The sequence below is a fragment of the Lipotes vexillifer genome, unplaced genomic scaffold, assembly GCF_000442215.2.
Source record: "Lipotes vexillifer unplaced genomic scaffold, Lipotes_vexillifer_v1.1 scaffold82, whole genome shotgun sequence".
Taxonomy (NCBI): domain Eukaryota; kingdom Metazoa; phylum Chordata; class Mammalia; order Artiodactyla; family Lipotidae; genus Lipotes; species Lipotes vexillifer.
Genome location: NW_006783121.1, coordinates 2,173,284 through 2,197,283, shown reverse-complemented (window position 1 = coordinate 2,197,283; position 24,000 = coordinate 2,173,284). Strand labels below are relative to the sequence as shown.

Genomic DNA, 24,000 nt, shown 5'->3' with positions numbered 1-24,000 from the left:
TTTTTTTTTTTTTTTTTTTTTTTTTTTTTGCGGTATGCGGGCCTCTCACCGTCGCGGCCCCTCCCGTTGCGGAGCACAGGCTCTGGACGCTCAGGCTCAGCTCACGGCCATGGCTCATGGGCCCAGCCGCTCCGCGGCATGCGGGATCCTTCCGGACCGGGGCACGAACCCGCGTCCTCTGCATCGGCAGGTGGACTCCCAACCACTGCACCACCAGGGAAGCCCCTTTACAAGATTTTTAAAATAACGAGACAAAGTGGCAGCTCGTATAACTAGTGGAATTTTAAAGAAATGATGATATTTTACTTTTTAAAAAAATATTAATTTATTTTTGGCTGCGTTGGATCTTTGTTGCTGTGCATGGGCTTTCTCTAGGTGCGGTGAGTGGGGGCTATTCTTCGTTGCGGTGCGAGGACTTCTCATTGCAGTGGCTTCTCTTGCTGTGGAGCACAGGCTCTAGATGTGTGGGCTTCAATAGTTGTGGCATGCAGGCTTAGTAGTTGTGGCTCAAGGGCTCTAGAGCGCACGCTCAGTAGTTGCGATGCCCGGGCTTAGTTGTTCCGCATGGCATGTGGGATCTTCCCGGATCAGGGCTTGAACCCGTGTCCCCTGCATTGGTAGGCGGATTCTTAACAACTGCTCCACCAGGGAAGCCCCTGATATTTTAATATACCACCACAAATGTGGTGTGTGCTGTGATAGGAAAATATCTGTGACTTCTGTTAGTCACAGTGGCCAAGTGGTAGGTGCTGCTTATACACTGTGGTCTGTTGCCTACATTCCTAATTGAAAGAGATGCTAAATTCAAGTCAGCAGTTACTGAAAATAAAGATGTCATTTTTCCCCTTCCAAGTTTGCGTACTCCCTGAATTGGGACCCAGGGTTAAGAAGGCCCTGGGTTACTTTCTATCTGTTTACATTTCATTATCTGATATATCTCTAGGGCCTCTGTCAAATAAAAGATAAACATAATGCTTAAGCTTTCTCTTAATCAAGTACAGTGGGTGGTGATAAGGTCTCATAAAAAATGCTAGTAGGTACACACTTTACAGTTTTAAAGATTTACTGGGTGTCCATTCACTCACATGCACGTTGTTCATTGTAATTGCTAAATACTAGTTTTAAAAGGCAAATATGGATAGATTTTTAATTTTTTTCTTTTGGCTGTGTTGGGTATTCGTTGCTGTGTGCGGGCTTTCTCTAGTTGCGGAGAGCAGGGGCTACTCTTTGTTGCGGTGCATGGGCTTCTCAGTTCAGTGACTTCTCTTGTTGCAGAGCGTGGGCTTCAGTAGTTGTGGGGCATGGGCTCAGTAGTTGTGCACGTGGGCTCTAGGGTGTGTGGTCTTCAGTAGTTGTGGCACACGGGCTCAGTAGTTGTGGCTTGTGGGCTCTAGAGCACAGGCTCAGTAGCTGTGGCGCATGGGCTTAGTTGCTCCACGGCATGTGGGATCTTCCCAGACCAGGGACCGAACCCATGTCCCCTGCATTGGCAGGTGGATTCTTGACCACAGCGCCACCAGGGAAGTCCCTGGATAGATTTTAAGTATGGAGTAGACCACATGTTTATTGTGTTTGATATGAAAAAGAAACATGTCAGACTGATTGCTAATTATACAGATTGACTAATTTTGAATATCATTAAATATTTTAATTAGCTTTCTCTAAGAAATCATTTAGTGGTGGTTTAACTTCTCATTGTTAATGTCTCTAAGAGTGTCTAGATCAGATAAGGCTGTTGTTTTACAAGAAATGAAGTTTAGTGTTTGGGGATCAACATTCTGCTTATTAAAATATCACCCTTTTGTTTCAGTCAATGATAAAAATTAAAATTTATTGTGTGTTTAACTGAGTAATTATTTAGTGTCATTATGAAGTATTTTCTTCCATACTCCAGAAATTATGTGTTTCACAACAAAAGAAATAACAATAAGGCCACAAAATTTAAATATGTGTTTCGGGTTTCCTTGTGTACTTGACATTTCTAATAGTACATGTGCTGAAAGAATGATTTAAGTATTCATTCTGTGATGGTTTTAGATTCTATAATTTGGGGGTGAAATGCTTAATCTGGTATTTAATATATAGAAGCTTCAATAGGTAAACAATAAATGTTTTCTCATAGAAAACCTTACACTTAAAACATTTTAGCTAATTATACGTAAATAAAGTTAGTCAGATTCTTTTGAGACAAATGGTATGTATAATCTGAAGAATGATGATGCTTTTACATTGTACCTCTTAATCCCCTTCACCTATTTTGCCCATCTCCTACCCACCCCCACATGACAACCACCACTTTGCTTTTTGTATCCATGAGTCTATTTCTGTTTTGTTTTGTATGTTTGTTTGTTTTGTTTTTTAGATTCCACATACAAGTGAAATCATACATTCTTTCTCTGTCTGACTTGTTTCACTTAGCATAATATCCTGTAGGACCAACCATTTTGTGGCAGTGGCAAGAGTTCATTCTTTTTATAGCTGAGTAATATTCCATTTATACTAGTAATCCATCTGTTCAGATTTTCTCTTTCTTCATGATTGAGTCTGGGAAGGTTGTGTGTTTCTAGGAATTTATCCATTTATTTTGTTTAATTTGTTGGCATATAATTGTTCATAGTAATCTCTTATGATCCTTTGTATTTTTGTGGTGTTACTTGTACCTTCTCTTTCATTTCTGATTTTATTTGGGCCCCCTCTGTTTTTTTCTTGATGAGTCTGACTAAAGGTGTATCAATTTTGTTTATGTTTTCAGAGAACCAGCTCTTTGTTTTATTGATCTTTTTAAAATTTTAGTTTCTATTTTATTTATTTCCTCCTTGATCTTTAGTATTTCCTTCCTTCTACCAACTTTGGGTTTATTTTCTTCTTATTTTTCTAGCTCCTTTAAATGTAAAGTTAGATTTGTTTGTTTGTTTCTTGGGATAGGCCTGTATTTCTATGAGTTTTACTCTTAGAACTGCTTTTCCTGTGTCCCAAAGATTTTGGAATATTCTGTTTGCATTTTTGTTTCAAGTTATTTTTTGCTTTCTTCTTTGATTTCTTCGTTGACCCATTGGTTGTTTAATAGCACATTGTTTAGTCTCCACACATTTGTGTTTTTTTTTTCCAGTTTTTTGCTTGCAATTGATTTCTAATTTTATATACTTGTGGTCACAAAAGGTGCTTGATATGATTTCAGTCTTCTTAAATTTATTGAGACTTGTTTTGTTACCTTACATATGATCTAAACTGGAGAATGTTCCATGTGCACTTGAAAACAATGTGTATTCTGCTGTTTTTAGATGCAGTGTTCTGTATATATATTAAGTTCATCTTGTCTAATGTGTTGTTTAAGGCTAATGCTTCCTTACTGATTTTCTATCTGGATGATCTATCCATTGATATAAGGAGGGTAGGGGTATTAAAGTCCTGCACTCTTATTGTATTGTTGTCTCTTTCTTCCCTTATCTCTGTTAATATTTGCTTTGTATATTTAGGTGCTTCTTTGCCTGGTGCATAAATGTTATAAATGTTATATCTTCTTGTTGGATTGACTCTTTTATTATTATGTAATGCCTTCTTTGACTCTTGTTACAGTCTTTGTTTTAAACTCTATTGTATCTGATACCAGTATTGCTACCCAAGCTATCTTTTTATTTCCATTTGCATTGTATATCTTTTTCCATCCCCTCATTTTCAGTCTGTGAGTTTCTTTAGGTTTGATGTGAGTCTCTTGTAGGCAGCATATAGAAAGGTCTTTTTAAAAAAAATCTATTCAGTTATACTATGTCTTTTGATTAGAGGATTTATTCCATTTAGAGTAATTATTGATAGCTATATAATTATTGTAATTTTGTTAGTTGTTTTTTGGCAGTTTTTGTAGTTCTCTGTTTCTTCTTCTCTCTCTCTTCCCTTGTGGTTTGATTGTTATGTTTAGATTCCTTTCTCATTTTCTTTTTTGTATTTACTATAATTTTTGTGTGTGTGTGGTTACTGTGAGGTTCACATATGACATCCTAAGTGTATAACATAGTCTTTTAAGTTAGTAGTAACTTAATTTGGAACACATTCCAAAACTTTATATTTTTACCCCCCTCATATTTTATGTTTTTACTGACACAATTTACATCTTTTTATTTCATACATCCCTTAACTAATTACTGGTTTTTCAAATAGTTTTACTTCTTTTGTCTTTTACCCTTCATACTTGCTTTATAAGTGATTGCTCCACTACCCTTATTATTTTTTCATGTTTTCCAGTGAGATTTTTACCTATTTATGTTTTCTTATTATTAATTAGTTCCTTTCCTTTTTAGCTTACCAAAGTCCCTTTAATATTTCTTGTAAGGCTGGTTTAGTGGTGATGAATTCCTTTTGCTTTTGCTTATCTGGAAACCTCTTAACTTCTCTTTCAATTGTGAATGATTACCTTGTTGTGTAGAGAATTCTTGGTTGGCAGTTTTTTCTTTCAGCATTATTAATATATCTTGCCACTCCCTTTTGGCCTGTAAGTTTCTGCAAAAAATCTGCTGATAGCATTATGGAGTTTCCTTTGTATGTAATAAATTGCTTTTCTCTTTCTCCTTTTAAGATTCTCTCTCTTTATCCTTTACTTTTACCACATTAATTATAATGCATCTCAGTGTGTTTTCTCTTTGCGTTCATATTATTTGGAATTCTCTGGGCTTCCTGGACCTGGATATCTGTTTCCTTCCTCAGATTCAGGAAGTTTTCAACCATTATTTCCTCAAATAATTTTTCTGGCCCCTTATTTCTTCTCCTTCTGGGACCTCTGTAATATGAATGTTATTCCACTTGATGTTACGATATGTTCTCTTATTCTGAGTATTACCTTTGGCCCGTGAAAAAGGTCTTAATTATAAACTATGTGTCCTGCAATGGGAAATGACAATATATGAATTTATCTCATGATACTACTGTTCTGTACAGGTTTTTATCTTACAGACCTTGAGTTGATAATATTAATATACTTTATACTATATTTTTCATGCAATTAAAATCAATTTTCAGTGCAAATTGCATATAAAATTATTTGAATCGTTATAATAAATATATTTATTTTAAAGTACCTTTTTTTATTTTGGGGAAATTAATTACTTACCTCTAATAACTTCCCTTTACAAGGTGTTTTTCTTATATAATAGGAGAGAAGCCATCTAAAGGTTTAGCAATACATTCAGCTTTGTATAACCCACCGAATACATCATTCTTAGAAAAAAATAGGTAGATCAACTTCTATCAGGCACTTGTTTTTTGTTTCCTTTTTCTACTGGAATTCATGGGACTTATGATGAGAAACTGGCTTTTCAATTTCTTATGCTTTTAAACTTATAGAAGCCTCTCAAAAGCACACTGTGAACCTTTGTAGATATAATTCCAAATTTGTTAATCTATAACATTGCTTTTTAAAAAAAATATCTTTATTGGTGTATAATTGCTTTACAATGTTGTGTTAGTTTCTGCTGTAAAACACAGTGAATGTATATATGTATAACATATATATATATATATATATATATATATGTATACATATATCCCCATATCCCCTCCCTCTTGAGCCTCCCTCCCACCCTCCTTATCCTACCCCTCTAAGTCATCACAAAGCATGGAACTGATCTCCCTGTGCTATGTAGCAGCTTCCCACTAGCCATCCATTTTACATTTGGTAGTGTATATATGTCAGTGCTACCCTCTCACTTCTTCCCAGCTTCCCCTTCCGTGTCCTCAAGTCCGTTCTCTATGTCTGCCTCTTTATTCCTGCCCTGCCACTAGGTTCATCAGTACCATTTTTTTAGATTTCATTTATATAGCATTGCTTTTTCAGAAAACTGTAGTGAACAATAACACACTCACTTGATTAAAGTAGCCTAAGAAACCTGACTACATTAGGGTTTATAAATCATGGTCAATAACAGTAATGGCATTACTGTTTTCATGACAGTGATATTGTCCTTTCTATTTGAAGATCATACCACTGATAGTAATCGTTATTTTGTGCACACTGTAGTTGAAAAGACCTGTGTACAATCAATAGTTTTTCCCAGTGTCTGCAGTAAGACACCTTTACAGCCTAGAACTGTGAAGCCTTTCCTCAATTTATAAATAAATCTGTATTTACATTAAAGAATGACAGGTCATACACAGACCAAGTCAATTTAAAATCAGAAGTGGTATCTCTACTGCAAACTTAAAATATTCTTTTTAGAATATTGCATGTTTGGTGTTTTTTTTTTTTTGACTCAGGAATTGCAATCTTGGGCATTTATCCAAGAGACTTGAAGACATACAAAAACTGAACATGAATATTGATAACAACTTTGTTCATAATAACTAAAAAAATTAGAAACAACTGTCATTCAATGGATAAATGGTTAAACAGTGGTACGTCATTGCCACAGAATACTACTCAGCAATAAAAAGGAAAGAGTCATCGATTTGACAACTGGGATGAATCTCCAAGGAACAATGCTGAGTGAAAAAAGCCAATCCCCACTTGATCATGGTGTATAGTCCTTATTAAATATGCTGTTGAATTCAGATTGCTACTATTTTGTTGAGAGTTTTTATATCTATATTTATATACTGGTCTATAGTTTTCTTTCCTGTGATGTCTTTGTCTGGATTTGGCATCAAGGTAATACTGGCTCTGTAGAATGAGTGAGGAAGTGTTCCCTCCTCTTCTATTTCTTGGAAGAGTTTGAGAAGAATTGGTATTAATTCTTCTTTAGAGTTTCATAGAATTCACTATTTTTTTTTTTTTTTTTTTGTGTTATGTGGGCCTCCCACTGTTGTGGCCTCTCCTGTTGTGAAGCACATTCTCTGGACGCGCAGGCTCAGCAGCCATGGCTCATGGGCCTAGCCGCTCCACGGCATGTGGGATCTTCCCAGACCGGGGCAGGAACCCGTGTCCCCTGCATCGGCAGGTGGACTCTCAATCACTGTGCCACCAGGGAAGCCCAGAATTCACTATTGAAACCATCTTGTTCGGGACCTTTCTTTATTGGGAATTTTTTTAAATTACTGATGCAATCTTTTTACTTATTGATGGTCTGCTGAGATTTTCTATTTCCTCTTAAGCCAGTTTTGGTAATTTGTATGTTTCTAGGAGTTTTCCATTTCATCTAGGTTATCCCATTTGTTGGCATGCAGTTATTCCCAGTATTCTCTTACAATGTTTTTTACTCATGTAAGGTCAGTCTTTATGTCCCCACTTCCATTTCTGATTTCAGTTGTTTAAGTCTTCTCTCTTTTTTTTCTTAGTAATTCTAGTTAAAAGTTTGTAAATTTTGATCTTTTCTAAGAACCAACTTTTAATTTCATTGATAATCTCTATGAAAAGAATAGATAATTCTATTTTCTATTTTGCTTCTCTCCTTTCTAATCTTTATTACTTACTTTATTCTGCTTGCTGTAGGTTTAACTTTCTATATTTTTTTCTATTTCCTTAGTTGTAAATGTAGGTTGTTGATTTGAGATCTTTGTTCTTTTCCCTTTACCATACTAACAATTTTTTATTGACACTAGTATATTTTTTTGAATTTCATTTTATTTATTTTTTTTACAGCAGGTTTTATTAGTTATCCATTCTATACATATTAGTGTGTAGATGTCAATCCCAATCTCCCAATTCATCACAGCACCACCACCCCCCTCCACTGCTTTTGCTTCTTGGTGTCCATACATCTGTTCTCTACATCTGTATCTCAATTTCTGCCCTGCAGACTGGTTCATCTGTACCATTTTTCTACGTTCCACATATAAGCGTTAATATATGATATTTGTTTTTCTCTTTCTGACTTAATTCACTTTGAATGACAGTCTCTAGATTCATCCACATCTCTACAAATGACCCAGTTTCGTTCCTCTTTATGGCTGAGTAATATTCCATTGTCTATATGTACCACATCTTCCTTATCCATTCATCTGTCGATGGGCATTTAGGTTGCTTCCATGACCTAGTTATTGTAAAATAGTGTTTCAGTGAGCACTGGCGTGCATGTGTCTTTTTGGATTATGGTTTTCTCTAGGTATATGCCCAGTAGTGGGATTACTGGGTCATATGGTAATTCTATTTTTAGTTTTTCTTTTTTTTTCTTTTTTTTTTTTTTTTGTGGTATGTGGGCCTCTCATTGCTGTGGCCTCTCCCGTTGCGGAGCACAGGCTCTGGACGTGCAGGCTTAGTGGCCATGGCTCATGGGCCCAGCCGCTCCGCGGCATGTGGGATCTTCCCGGACCGGGGCACCAACCCTTGTCCCCTGCATCGGCAGGCGGACTCTCAACCACTGCGCCACCAGGGAAGCCCTATTTTTAGTTTTTTAAGGAAACTCCATACTGTTCTCCATAGTGGTTGTATCAATTTACATTCCCACCAACAGTGTAAGAGGGTTCCCTTTTCTCCACACCCTTTCTAGCATTTGTTGTTTGCAGATTTTCTGATGATGCCCATTCTGACTGGTGTGAGGTAATACCTAATTGTAGTTTTGATTTGCATTTCTCTAATAATGAATGATGTTGAGCAGCTTTTCATGTGCTTCTTGACCATCTGTATATCTTCTTTGGAGAAATGTCTATTTAGGTCTCCTGCTCATTTTTGGATTGGGTTGTTTGTTTTTTCAATATTGAGCTGCATGAGCTGTTTATATATTTTGGAGATTAATCCTTTGTTGATTCATTTCCAAATACCTTCTCCCATTCTGAGGGTTATCTGTTCGTCTTGTTTGTAGTGTCCTTTGCTTTGCAAAAGCTTTTAAGTTTCATTAGGTCTCATTTGTTTATTTTTCTTTTTTTTGTTTTTATTTCCATTACTTTAGGAGGTAGATCAAAAATATCTTGCTGTGATTTACGTCAAAGGGTGTTCTTCCTATGTTTTCGTCTAAGAGTTTTATAGTCTTACATTTAGGTCTCGAATCCATTTTGAGTTTATTTTTGTACATGGTGTTAGGGAGTGTTTTAATTTCATTCTTTTACATGTAGCTGTCCAGTTTTCCCAGCACCACTTATTGAAGAAGCTGTCTTTTCTCCATTGAATATCTTTGCCTCCTTTGTCATAGATTAGTTGACCATATGTGCGGGGGGTTTTTGCTGGGCTTTATATCCTGTTCCATTGATCTATATCTCTGTTTTTGTGCCAGTACCATATTGTCTTGATTACTGTAGCTTTGTATTATAGTCTGAAGTCAGGGAGACTGATTCCTCCTGCTCCGTTTTTTTCCCACAAGACTGCTTTGGCTATTTGGGGTCTTTTGTGTCTACATTCAAATTTTAAGATTTCTTCTTCTAATTCTGTAAAAAATGCCATTGGTAATTTGATAGGGATTGCATTGAATATGTAGATTGTTTTGTGTAGTATAGTGATTTTCACAATATTGATTCTTCCAGTCCAAGAACATGGTATATCTCTCCATCTGTTTGTATCATCTTTAATTTCTTTCATCAGTGTCTTATAGTTTTCTGCATACAGGTCTTTTGTCTCCCTAGGTAGGCGTATTCCTAGGTATTTTATTCTTTTTGTTGCAATGGTAAATGGGAGTGTTTTCTTAATTTCTCTTTCAGATTTTTCATCATTAGTGTATAGGAATGCAAGGGATTTCTGTGCATTAATTTTGTATCCTGCAACTTCACCAAATTCATTGATTAGCTCTGGTAGTTTTTTGGCAGCATCTTTAGGATTCTCTATGTATAGTATCACGTCTTCTGCAAACAGTGACAGTTTTACTTCTTCTTCTCCAATTTGTATTCCTTTTATTTCTTTTTCTTCTCTGTCTGATTGCCGTGGCTAGGACTTCCAAAACTATGTTGAATAATAGTGGTGAGAGTGAACATCCTTGTCTTGTTCCTGATCTTAGAGGAAATGCTTTCAGTTTTTTACCATTGAGAATGATGTTTGCTGTGGGTTTGTCATATATGGCCTTTATTATGTTGAGGTAGGTTCTCTCTTTGCCCACTTTCTGGAGAGTTTTTATCATAAATGGGTGTTGAATTTTGTCAAAAGCTTTTTTTGCATCTATTGAGATGATCATATGGTTTTTCTTCTTCATTTTGTTAATATGGTGTATCACATTGTTTGATTTGCATATATTGAAGAATCCTTGCATCCCTGGGATAAATCCCACTTGATCATGGTGTATGATCCTTTTAATGTGTTGTTGGATTCTGTTTGCTAGTATTTTGTTGAGGAATTTTGCATCTATATTCATCAGTGATATTGGCCTGTAATTTTATTTTTTTGTAGTATCTTTGTCTGGTTTTGGTATCAGGGTGATGGTGGCCTCGTAGAATGAGTTTGGATGTTCCTTCCTCTGCAATTTTTTGGAAGAGTTTGAGAAGGATTGGTGTTAGCTCTTCTCTAAATGTTTGGTAGAATTCACCTGTGAAGGCATCTGGTCCTGGACATTTGTTTGTTGGAAGATTTTTAATCATAGTTTTAATTTCATTACTTGTGATTGGTCTGTCAATATTTTCTATTTCTTCCTGGTTCAGTCTTGGAAGGTTATACCTTTCTAAGAATTTGTCCATTTCTTCCAGGTTGTCCATTTTATTGGCATAGAGTTCCTTGTAGTAGTCTCTTAGTATGGTTTGTATTTCTGTGCTGCCTGATGTAACTTCTCCTTTTTCATTTCTAATTCTGTTGATTTGAGTCCTCTCCCTCTTTTTCTTTTTTTTTGCCGTATGTAGGCCTCTCACTGTTGTGGCCTATCCTATTGTGGAGCATGGGCTCCAGATGCGCAGGCTCAGCAGCCATGGCTCATGGGCCTAGCCACTCCGCAGCATGTGGGATCTTCCCGGATTGGGGCAAGAACCCATGTCCCCTGCCTCGGCAGGTGGACTCTCAACCACTGTGCCACCAGGGAAGCCCTCTCCCTCTTCTTGATGAGTTTGACTAATGGTTTATCAATTTTGTTTATCTTCTCAAAGAACCAGCTTTTAGTTTTATTGATCTTTGATATTGTTTTCTTTGTTTCAATTTCATTTATTTCTGCTCTGATCTTTATGATTTCTTTCCTCCTCCTAACTTTCGGTTTTGTTTGTTCTTCTTTCTCTATCCTTTAGGTCTACACCCAAAGGAGTGTAGATTGTTTATTTGAGATTTTTCTTGTTTCTTGACTTAGGCTTGTATTGCTATAAACTTCCCTCTTACAACTGCTTTTGCTGAGTCACATAGGTTTTGGATTGTCGTTTTTTCCTTATCACTTGTTTCTAGGTATTTTTCGATTTCCTCTTTGATTTCTTCAGTGATCTCTTGGTTATTTAGTAACATATTGTTTAGCCTCCATGTGTTCTGTTTTTGATGTTTTTTTCCCTGTAATTGATTTCTAATCTCATAGTGATGTGGTCAGAAAAGATGCTTGATATGATTTCACTTTTCTTAAATTTACTGAGGCTTGATTTGTGACCCAAGATGTGATCTATCCTGGAGAATGTTCCATGTGCACTTGTGAAGAAAGTGTAATCTGCTATTTTTGGATGGAATGTCCTATAAATATCAATTAAATCTCTCTGGTGTTTTGTGTCATTTATAGCGTGTGTTTCCTTATTAATTTCCTGTTTGGATGATCTGTCCATTGGTGTAAGTGAGGTGTTAAAGTCCCCCACTATTTTTGTGTTACTGTTCATTTCCTCTCTTATAGCTGTTAGCAGTTGCCTTATGTATAGAGGTGCTCCTATGTTGGGGGGGTATGTATTTATAATTGTTATATATTCTTCTTGGATTGATCCCTTGATTATTATGTAGTGTCCTTCCTTGTCTCTTGTAACATCCTTTATTTTAAAGTCTATTTTATCTGATATGAGTATTGCTACTACAGCTTTCTTTTGATTTACATTTGCATGTAATATCTTTTTCCATCGCCTCACTTTCAGTGTGTATGTTGCTCCTAGGTCTGAAGTGGGTCTCTTGTAGACAGCATATATATGGGTCTTGTTTTTGTATCCATTCAGCAAGCCTGTGTCTTTTGGTTGGAGCATTTAGTCCATTCACGTTTAAGGTGGTGATCGATGTGCAAGTTTCTGTTACAATTTTCTAAATTGTTTTGGGTTTGTTGTTCTAGGTCCTTTTCTTCTCTTGTGTTTCCCACTTAGAGAAGTTCCTTTAGCATTTGTTGTAGAGCTGTTTCAGTGGTGCTGAATTCTCTTAGCTTTTTCTTGTCTGTAAAGCTTTTGATTTCTCCATCGAATCTGGATGAGATCCATGCCAGGTAGCGTAATCTTGGTTGTAGGTTCTTCCCTTTCATCACTTTAAATATGTCATGCCACTCCCTCCTGGCTTGTAGAGTTTCTGCTGAGAAATCAGCTGTTAACCTTATGGGAATTCCCTTGTGTGTTATTTGTTGTTTTCCCCTTGCTGCTTTCAATAATTTTTCTTTGTCTTTAATTTTTGCCAGTTTGATTACTATGTGTCTTGCTGTGTTTCTCCTTGGGTTTATCCTGTGCGGGAGTCTTTGCGTTTCCTGGACTCTGGTAGCTCTTTCCTTTCCCATGGTAGGGAAGTTTTCGACTATAATCTCTTCAGATATTTTCTCGGGTCGTTTCTCTCTCTCTCCTCCTTCTGGGACCTCTATAATGTAAATGTTGTTATGTTTAATGTTGTCCCAGAGGTCTCTCAGCCTGTCTTCATTTCTTTTCATTCTTTTTTCTTTATTGTGTTCCACAGCAGTTAGTTCCACCATTCTGTTTTCCATGTCACTTATCTGTTCTTCTGCTATTGATTCCTTCTATTTTATTTTTTATTTCAGTTATTGTATTATTCATCTCTGTTTGTTCTTTAATTATTCTAGGTCTTTGTTAAACATTTCTTGCATCTTCTCGATCCTCAAGTCTTTTTCTGCCATCCTGGATCATCTTCACTGTCATTATTCTGAATTCTTTTTCTGGAAGGTTGCCTAACTCCATTTCATTTAGTTGTTTTTCTGGGGTTTTATTGTGTTTATTCATTTGGTAGGGAGCCCTTTGCCTTTTCATCTTATCTGTCTTTCTGTGAATGTGGTTTTTGTTCCACAGGCTGCAAGATTGTAATTTTTCTTGCTTCTGCTGTCTTCCCTCTGGTGGATGAGCCTATCTAAGAGGCTTGAGCAAGTTAACTGATGGAAGGGACTGGTGGAGGGTAGAGCTGGCTGTTGCTCTGGTGGGCAGAGCTCAGTGAAACTTTAATCCACTTTTCTGCTTATGCGTGGGGCTGGGTTCCCTCCCTGTTGGTTGTTTGGCCTGAGGTGACCCAACACTGGAGCCTACCCAGACTCTTTTGGTGGGGCTAATGGCGGACTCTGGGAGGGCTCACGCCAAGGACTACTTTCTAGAATTTTTGCTGCCAGTTTCCTTGTTCTCACGGTGAGCCACAGCCACCCCCTGCTTCCGCAGGAGACCCTCCAACACAAGCAGTTAAGTCTGGTTCTGTCTGCTATGGGGTCACTGCTCCTTCCCCTGGGTTCCAATGCATACACTACTTTTTGTGTGCCCTCCAAGAGTGGAGTCTTTCTTTCCCCCAATCATGTTGAAGTCCTGCAATCAAATCCCAGTAGCCTTCAAAGTCTGATTGTCTAAGAATTCCTCTTCCCATTGCCAGACCCCCAGGTTGGGAAGCCTGACATCAGCCTCAGAACCTTCAGTCCAGTGGGTGGACTTCTGTGGTATAAGTGTTCTCCAGTTTGTGAGTTACCCACGCAGTAGTTACGGGTTTTGATTTTATTGTGATTGCACCCCTCCTACCATCTCATTTTGGCTTCTCCTTTGTCTTTGGATGTGGGGTATCTTTTTTGGTGAGTTCCAGTGTCTTCCTGTCAGTGATCGTTCAGCAGTTATTTGTGATTCTGTTGCTCTTGCAAGAGGGAGTGAGAGCAGTCCTTCTACTCCACCATCTTGAACCAATCTCAAGCATGTTTGGTTTTGATACTAACATGTCATATCAGTGTAGGGTGGTTGTGATTCTTAAACTGACCGAAGTTTCTTTTGGTTCTTTGTGTAGTGTTTTAGAATAGTACAAACACAGTCACACTGGCAATTATCTCCATTCTAATGATTTTCAAATTAAGGAATTGTTTCAAATTATGAAAGCTCTTTGTTCACCTAGCTTTGCAATAGCATGATGTATGCTAATTGCTAACTTTGTCTGCATTTTTTTTAAAGATCAAATGGGCACAGTGGTAATTTTCATTAATCTCATACAGAGCAGCTAATTAAAATTTCCATTATTATCCACCCATTATCTAGTTGTTTCCTTTGTTCAGTATCAGAACAGGATGTTAATGATAAGCCATTGTTGTATTATAGCCCTATTGAGTACAGTGAGAATTAGTTTAATCTATTGTACTGTTTTGTTTTTAGGTGATTTCTTTAATATTATGTTGCACCATATTGATTTTGCTGAAGATACTTTGACATTTTGTAATAGAGATTTCAGAATTAAATACTTGTTGCTTTAATTTTCTACTCAATATTGAGAAAAGGTGACATACAGTTAAAAAAAAGAAGTAACCCAAGGACCAGAATGTTAGTGTTTTATTCTTGCAACCTCACTAGTTACGTGAACTTGGGAAATCAACTTGATTCTCTATTTATGTAATGAGAGCATTAGAACAGCTGGTCTTTTAGGGCCAGTCCAGCCTTTCCATGCTATCATGTTTTCATAATTTTCAAATATGAGGTTATATTAAAACCCCAAAGTCCTCCTAAGCTTGATAAAAGGCATTTGTTCTCTAACGTTATGTATCTTCTGTCTTGCTCCATTATATTGTTTGCTTCCATTCTTTATAACTGTAGAGTATCCTCAATTATATAATTTATACCAGTTTCTAAGGCTTGGAGGAGAGGTGAGTCCCAAGGTGATAGGCTGGCCCAATTGTTCCATAAAGAATATCTCACACACAACCATGTAGAAGAAAGGATCTAACATTTTCTGAGCATCTTACTCTGTCTGTGAGACAACACTTATGAAATGCCTGTTTTTGGCACTTGGTATGCATTGTTTTACTTAAGCCTCATAACAAATATGAAGGGTCAGTGTTTATTACCCCTGTGTCACGGATGAGCAAACAGGTTTATAGAGATCTGTTCACTCGTCTGATCAAAGATTACCTAGAAGGTAGGTGAAGGGCCATGATTCATACCCAGTGGCAGTTTGAGCCATCCCCAGCATACCATATACTGTCTAAGTTTACCTGTTCTATACAAGCATATCTGAATATATTATAATGGAATGTCTCAGGACTGTAATATTCTGAAGTGAAACTAAACTGAACTTGGAAGCTTTGGTATGTTGAAGCTCATCAGTCATTCACCTCTTTGGTTATTCACCATTCATAGATCCATCATTCATTCAAGAAATATATACTAAGTACTTAACTGTGTGCCAGGCACTGTGTTAAGATCTGGAGGTACAGTAGTGAACAAGATAGGCAAGTTTCCTGATTTGTGGAACCTATGTTTTAATGAGGAGGGCACAGTAAACAAGGAAAGTGCTAAACGTCATAAACTTACTTAAGACTGTTGGGCTGAGACTTAAATGATGAGAACCAGCAATGGAGAGGTCAGAGGTAAGAGTCTTCCAGGCAGAGAATACAGCAAATACAAAGGTCATTCTACAGGAATAAGCCCTATATATAAGCCTCTAGGGGAGTCAGTATGGCCTTGTCATCCTTTAATTAAGAAAATAAGTTTGAGGATCATATGAAAGTGAAAGTGACAGCAGATCTGCAAAATTTTATACTATAAATGGTTTTTATTCCTTGTGGATCTGTAGCCTTGAGATGGGTTAATAAGTTATAGAAATGTGGAAATGATTTCACGATGATAGTTTTACTTACTGTGCCATCTGTGTGGTGATTCATTCAGTAGACTTCCTGAACATCTACTGTATATCCTACTAAAGCAAGAAAAATCAAGTCCGTGGCCATTATACAATATATGGGAGCAAAAAGTATGAAATTGTATTCCTTATTCTGTAATTTTTATGGACAGATTCAATAACAGCACATTTTTGTGGAGGCTCACTAAACTCCATCACTGTGTTAGGTACTTGGCATACATGGAGTTCCCAGTCTGGAAGAGAAAGACACACACATAATGACCTCTGCCCCAATGTCTTAAGTGCTATAGTAGTGATAGTGTCACAGTGGTATAAGGGAATAGAGTTCCTGTACAGAAGACTTTATCAGACTTTAAACATTTACTGTTTAATGGAATTTTTAAAAATTCAGACATTAAGAATGATTGACAATTTCTATATCAGGAGGCATTCTCAATAAAAAGCCAAATAGTATGAAACCCTAGGGAATCTATTTCTCATTATTAACATATTGGGTTTTTTTTTTAAACTCTATATCCTCTAATGATATAACTTCTATCAAATTGGAAAAAAATTGCTTTCCTTCTTCTAGCTTAGATACTTAGCAGAAACTGAGTGTAATTCATATGAACTTACAAAATGGGACTCAAGCTAGGGTTTTAATTCAGGGGGATACATTTGTAATACAGGAAAGGGGCAGTTATGATTATGTAGGTCTGGAATGTGAAACTATGAGTTATTAGTACAATGAATGTGTTGATGATGTTTTCCTCCCAGCCTTTTCCCCAAACTACTTACATAGTTATGGCAAGGTGATGGAGCTAAGGAGCTGTGATGAGATAATGAGTTCTAGAAATAACCCCATGAATATTGGAAATTAAGCTAAAAACTAGTCGCTATCAGATAAATGCATTTAATGGCTTTTTAAGATTACTACGGCATGGGATTAACATAGTTAGGAAAGAATAGTTAGGAATTGGTGAATGCTTTACACTAATTTGTTAGCTAACATGCTAATTGGAAACTATATTGTTTTGCATTTTAATAAACATTTTCACTTGGTTTTCAGGTAGGGTGATATTCTGACATATTTCAGTAGATTTGGGTTATGTGTAATGTTTTGCATTAAGTTTTGTTCACTGTATTTTGTAGAATAGAATATAAATAACTAGGAAAATTAATAAGATGACTTCTAAATGTTCATCCTGTGGGTTGAGGAGGACCAGCTAATGTTAATCCTAATGCCTGGATTGTAAATTTAAGCCTCCCTGTCAGTGATACTTTATGCTACTGAAGTCCATATTCTGTTCAGGTTATGAGTACCATCAGTGTAATTTTCCTTTAAATGAGGCTGAGGAGAGCGTTGAGATATATACAACATGATTTTACCACGTGAGTTTTATGACCAAAAGTGTTTAAGTGCCTGGCACGCTGTACACATTTTTATACGGTAAAATATTTGCATATTCTATGCATTATTGTATTTTAAAAGTTAAAAAAAAAACCTGTTGTTTGTCTAAAATAATATCTTTTTTTTTTTTTAATAGGGAGGGCTGAAAAACAGCAAACATGAATGCACTCTGTCTTCACAAGAATATGTTCATGAATTACGATCTGGTATTTCAGATGAGAAACTTCTTAATTGCCTAGAATCTCTGAGGGTTTCTTTAACCAGCAATCCTGTCAGGTAGGTGCTTTTTTACTGTTTTGGTATGATTCATACAATTTGTACTGTATATATTTGTTGGGAATGTAATCACTTATGTCATTTTAACCTCACATTTTCCTGACCGGAAGTCTGATGTTAGTTAATAAAACAACAATATCTAATTATGAGTTTGTAAACATTTAAAAATATATAGCTAATCTGATCTCTAATAACATGCAATTTTAAGAATACAAATATTAGTCGGATGGTTAGGTCCTCTTTGATTATGTAAAATATGGGTCCAGAAGTTAAACATCCACATTTATATGAAAATTGGTACTAGGATAACAATTATTATATATTTATTTATAAAATAAAGTACATTGGCTCTATGATATTTTTCCTTTTTAACTTGAGAAGTAAATATAGTTTTGTATTCTACAAGTTTTAGATATGTCATTCACACATTTCTGTAATTTGGGATAGCAAAATTAGTTAATTTTAACCAATAAAGTAAATAAGAAAATATTAATAAACTCAAAAATCTACACATTTAGGCTATTACCTAGGTACAAAGGATTTTTAAGGAAGAAGTTCTTGCCAATGGTGGATTCCAATAACTGATGTTCTTTTATTAACTATAAAAAGCCTTTCAGTTAATTACACCCCAAATAAAATGTTTTTATAGGGAAAAATATATTTTCAGTGTAATATGAAAATATTCTGGGATCTGCTTAGACAATTACTAAAATATTAAGTTCAGAAATTACTGGATAAGAGTATATAGAAACCATATTTTGATTTTATTCTTGTTTTTCCTAATATATGATGGGATTTGTACTTCCCTGACCTATCCACAGAGCCTTGAAAATAATTTAGAGCTCAGTTGTTTCATTTGAATTTATGTATAAATTGAAATATATTATACTATTTATTTGTACCGATAATGCATTTGGCAGAATAACTGGAAAAACGTAATTCTACAATAAAAACTTTAAAAAGGTAATGGTAAGATATGACTTGCGTTTGAATACGATAATTATTCAGAGGTGGCTGTCTTGCCATTTTTTCCAGAATGCTTCTGGTTTTAATGATTTGAAAAAGTTTACTGGTGGACAGTAAACGCGGTGTGTCGTCCCCCATCCCCCCCTCCCCCGCTGCCGCCTCTGCCGCCTCCACACACAAACTATACTGAACTTGTTGCTCTGAAAATTGCTGTTGAGTGGTTGAGTGAGTTGAATAAATGAGTCTTTTAGAAGTGACTACAGAAGTTGTTACATTTAGGAATGAAGCAGGGGTGGGGGGAACCTAGTAAAAATGCATTTTTATAAAGATAGTGGGAAACGTTTGAAATTACACGCGGGTCCTTTAAGATGTAGGGGATTCTCTAAAGAATTGTGGGGCGAAGTGAGAAGATGGCAGGTCTTGATTGGTTAGAGACAGCTGCATCCTGGCAGGTGATTGGCTCCACAGTTGCGTGGGGCTGCTTGTGTCATCACAATCCCAGCGTTCCGTTGTAGCCGTTGTAGCCATTGTAGCCGTTGTAACCTGCCTGTGGAACTCGTGGAACTTGCTGACGGGAGCCAAACCCCACCTCCTCGTCTGCCGGAGCTGCCCTTAAAATGAGTAAGAATGGGTTTTGGAGCTATGGCGGCATCTCTGCTGCAGGCGGAGCCGTCGGAAGCAATGACCCACCGTCTCAGGGCAGGGTAGCTCTTGCTTTTAAGTCCATACGATACAGGTCCCGAATCCAGGATATTATACCTTGCTGTGTAAACCAGCTGCTCACCTCCACTGTGATTGATAATGTCTTCACGATTAGGGGAATCGAGGTTTCCCTAGTCTCTATCGTGGGGATAATCAGGCAGGCAGAGACGGCTGCAAATTACGTTCTTTACAAGATTGATTATATGACGACCAAGCCTATCAACGTCCGCCAGTGGGTCAGCAGAGATAGAGCAAAGCAGGGGATAACTCTCCTTCCAGTGGGAGTATACGCCAAAGTGTTAGGTATCCTCAAATGTTCTGCGGAGGTGAACAGCCTTGAGGTGTTGAAAATCCGTGTCCTGGAGGACATGAACGAGTTCACCACACATATTCTAGAAACGGTTAACGCGCACATGATGCTGGATAAAGCGGCCTCTGGGCAAAGTGTCCCTGTTGTTCCCTCAGAAATGGATGAGGCCCAGATGCACAGCGAGTACCACCCCGACTTCATCCGGAAGGAGGTGCTGCGTTTGATTCAGGAGTGTCCTCGACAGGAAGGCAAGAGCGTTCGTGAGCTCCAGACCGAGCTTAGCAATCTGAGCATCGGGACCATCAATCAAGCCATTGAGTATCTGACCGTCAAGGGCCACATCTACCCCACTGTGGATGGGGAGCATTTTAAATCTGCTGATTGAAGCAGTGAAAACTTTTTTCATTTTCTGAAGACCCTGCCTCCAGCTGTGACTGAGTTTGACTGTTTGACTTTTAGGAAGTAGATTTCTTTAAACAAAAGATTGGAACTGGCATCCTTTTGGAACTTCACTGCTTTTCCGACTGCTTTGAACTTTTCTATTTTTCTAACTATATTTGAAGCTCAGAGGGAGATGGCGATGGATAAATTGACTGGCCTTTTTGTAGAGTTTACCAGCAAGCAAATGAAAACACTCTTGAACGGATGATTTTGGGGGAGAAAAGGTATAGCAAAAGTTGAAAATTATTAGTTGCATGGGAGCTTCTTCTTCTGAAATACCTACATATTAGGAGAAAGTAGATGCAGTCAAGGAGCCAGTTAAGAGACAAAAAAATATTCTGTTGTTTTTACATTAGACTTATTTTCTATGTTTGGATTTAGCATATTATAGTCATATTAGTATCTCTTGCTAAATATAGTAGTTGATTAATTCAGATGTACTAAAGATAGCAGTTTATGAATTCAGGCACTCAGTTCAAATGTTCATTTAGTGATTTGCTCTTACACTGTAGGTTTATGTATTTTAAAAGATAAGATTATACTATGTTTAAATGGGAGGGTCAGCTTTGACTTTTGTTCTTAAAATATGATTAATGATTGTTTCAAATGCAATATGGAGATATTTGGATTAAATTACAATCTCTTGTAGTTGCATAGTACAGATACCAGACTTTATGTAAGTTTCATGTTCTGATGTATTATTTATAGTACTAAATGCTCTGTTTTATGTATAAGAAGGTTTTATTCTTGTAGGGTAGACAAACAAAAAGTAATAATAGGAATTTTATTAAACTTTGCAAGTTTAACCAAAATTTATTTAAACGTTTTATTAAAGCACTTTTGCAAATCTTTACCTCCCTGTGTGATTTTTTTCTAAATTCATTTGAAAAGCCTATAGTTTTGTTTTTGAATATTAATATTGTAATTATCCAGAATAATTTTTTCTCTTCTCTATATGATATCAATAACATACATCCTATTTGTAATAATACATTTTAGTATAGGTTATATGACTTATGTGAGGCTTTTAAATAATTGAACACACTAAGCACTTAGTTGTACATACACTGAAGATGGTATCTTTCAAGTTACTAGCTCTGTTACATTAGTGGAAAGAAAAAATATATACATTCATATAGGTAGAAGAGAAAAGCATTACTTCTCTCAATCACAAAAAGAAGGTGCAAAAACAGAAAATCTCTTAAAAGCCAACAATCCATACTGTTAGAATGTGGCCTCTTTTTGCCAGTTCTTAGGAAAACTTATCAACAGTTCTTGCTTAAGCTTCCTGAGGCATAAATTTAACTTTTCTTCCCTTCAAAAGTAAAGAAGTCATAAATGACACTCTTTTGAAAACCACAAATGGTTAACATACTATGAACGTGTTTGTTATTTAAATTATCAGACATCTTTCCAAATTCTAGTCTTCATAAACATAAGAAATTCTGAACTACTCTTTGTTGAAAAGGTTGCCTGCCCTGGGAAAAGCATACTGAAGAGAGACAGATGAGGGGCATATTTCTTCCTCAAGATGTCAGTGCGGAAAGAAATAGTCTAAGAGACATAATATTCTTTTGTGGTATCACTTATACAAATGCTGGAAGCCTAAGATTAAAATCTGATATTTATGACTTCGTAGGTCACTTTCCTAATTGTCAAGTTGATTCAATTGGCGGTTGGCTGGGTAGTCACTTTTCCCCTCACTCTAGGAATATTCCTAGAGCCAAAAAAGCTTTTTTTGGCTGCCTTTGTGCCTGGGAACTGATGCTATATGTATACCCGAATTTAAGGCCAGGGACCACCCCCACTTCCTGCCCCATCTTTTGAGGGGGACTGTCCTCTATCTTTGTGCCTTGGGGTACTTTTTAGCTTTGTTAATTACCCTAGCACTGCCCCCCCCCCCCATTCTTCTTGTGCTTTACTGGGTTTCTGCTGCAGGTAAGGGACTGCAGTGGAAGAATACTAAGTAGGTCTAGCTATAATGTGAATGAAAATCAAACATTTTGAGGCAGAAACAGTTGCTAGATTGCCGTACATGCATATTTAGTGCATGTTAAGGGTAGCAGATTTTTCAAATTCATTTTAAACCATCCACTTGGTATGCAAACTTCATTTTCAATTTTGTTTAGATGGTGAATAAACTTGACCAGTGCTCCCCTTCCTCTCCAGTTCTGCCCTGTATGTGAGCCAATCTTTGAGGATAAGATAGAAATCCTGGGGAAATAACATTGACTATTTTCAGCAGGGACATTTAACTCTGAGGAACCTGATAATTGATAATTATAAGCCACTGGGGGTGGTTTTTCTATGGCTCATAGGCATAAGAAATGTATGCATTTATATTGAAGTTGATTCTAAATGAACGGAATAAATAAATATGAAAATGTTTTCAAGTCAAAGCTAATACTGTCATCACAATTGTTAGTACTTGTTTTATTTTACCTACTAAATTTAGATTTATATTTTGAGTAAATCATAAATTGTATTTTTACAATTTCCATTCACTTACAATGAATGAAAAAAGGTAACCACTGAGAATTCTTTAGTCATTAAACCGTTAGTGAGCACCTACTATATGCAATAGGAATTACCTTTCATTTTAATAAGCTTAAATTTAATTGACTTATGAAATGCTTATCAAAAATAATAATAGTTAATATTTTAACATTTATATAGTACTTGTTATCTGCTAGGCACTGTTCTAAGAGAGAGAATGTGTATGTGTGTGTCCCTGTGATTTATAATCGAGGTCCCTGTGCCTCGATTTATATTTCCAGCTCAGACCTTTCTCTTGAAGTTCAGACCCCATCTCCAAATGTCTTCCCAGATGCCCTACAGGCATCTTTAAAACATTAAAAAATAATAGCAAGGAACACTTAACATATATACCATTTTTTATACCCCAGGAAATGTTCTAAGAACTTGAAATACATACAACCAGGGAATCATTATGATTAGTATTAATATTGTTCTCATTTTATAGATGAGGAGCTTGAGGCTCAGAAAGGTTAAGTAATTTGCTCTATTTTAATGTTACATGGCTAGTAAGTGTCAGAGCTAAGGTTCCAATCCTGGGTCCTTATCCACTTCTTTGTACTACGTCACAATAAGGAAAGTCTTTTAAAATATCCTCCTTTCATTCTTGTCACATACTAAATATTTTGACTTTATTCCTTTCATTAAAATTTGCCTGACTTGAATTTTTAAAAAAGCACTATGAAATATTTCAGCAACAAGTATAGAGGAGAATATAAAAACACCTCTGTATTCATTACCAGTTTAAGAAACAAAATTTATTTTTATTATAGTTGTAGAGAACTTAGCCATATAACTCATTAATGTTTAATGACACTATAACATCCTTTGAGCCTGCATTTTCACTGATTAAAAAATCATCTAAAAGTCTACATCTTCTATAAACCAATGCATTTATTTTTTGAAGTGTACTATCTTAAGAATATATATCATTGCATTGAAAAGTCTTCTTCTTATGACCTTATGGCTCTTTGTAGAGAAATTTGGGACTCCCTTGCTCTATACATTATGGATGATACTGCTAGTAATTCAAATGCCATCCATATGATATTATTCCTATTTACCATTATATGATAAATCAAGAAAGCTTTTTACTTTTACTATTGAGAGTTACTATTTTTCTTTTTTTTGGTAATACCTTAGGTTGGAGCAGTTCAATGAATAGCACTTAATATTATGTAGTTTGTTTTTATATAGCAGATGGATATCCCAGAAAGGAATAACAAATTCCCCTTGTCCATATGGGGCCTGCATATGGAGCTTACATTCTAGTAAGAGAAGTCAGACAATTAAAAAATAAATAAATAAATAAATACACACACACACACACACACACACACACACACACACACACACACACAATATGTCAGGTTGTGATCTGTGTCCTGGGGAGGGAATGTTGCTATTTCATATCACATGGTCAGTGAAGGCCTCCCTGACTTTAGTGACATGTGAGCAGAGATCTAAAGGAAGTGTGAGAGTGAGCTGTGTTGTCCACTGGAGGAAGAACATTGTTAGAAACAGGAAGCAGCAGCAGCAGCAGCAGCAAATGCTTGGCCTGTTCCAGGAATGTCGAAGAGGCCA

The 24,000-nt window shown here is 36.4% G+C and overlaps 2 protein-coding genes across 2 annotated transcripts in view; both read left to right on the top strand.

Moving 5' to 3' along the window:
• Nucleotides 1–24,000, top strand: part of DIAPH2 (diaphanous related formin 2) — an 886,998-nt gene that overhangs the window by 189,058 nt on the left and 673,940 nt on the right. Inside the window, exon 5 of the mRNA XM_007455866.1 lies at nt 17,323–17,462. Coding sequence (XP_007455928.1) covers nt 17,323–17,462 — 140 coding nt within the window. The remainder of the gene's footprint in view (nt 1–17,322; nt 17,463–24,000) is intronic.
• Nucleotides 19,046–19,825, top strand: RPA4 (replication protein A4). The gene has a single exon (XM_007455865.1). The coding sequence runs from the start codon at nt 19,046–19,048 to the stop codon at nt 19,823–19,825; it is 780 nt and encodes a 259-aa protein (XP_007455927.1).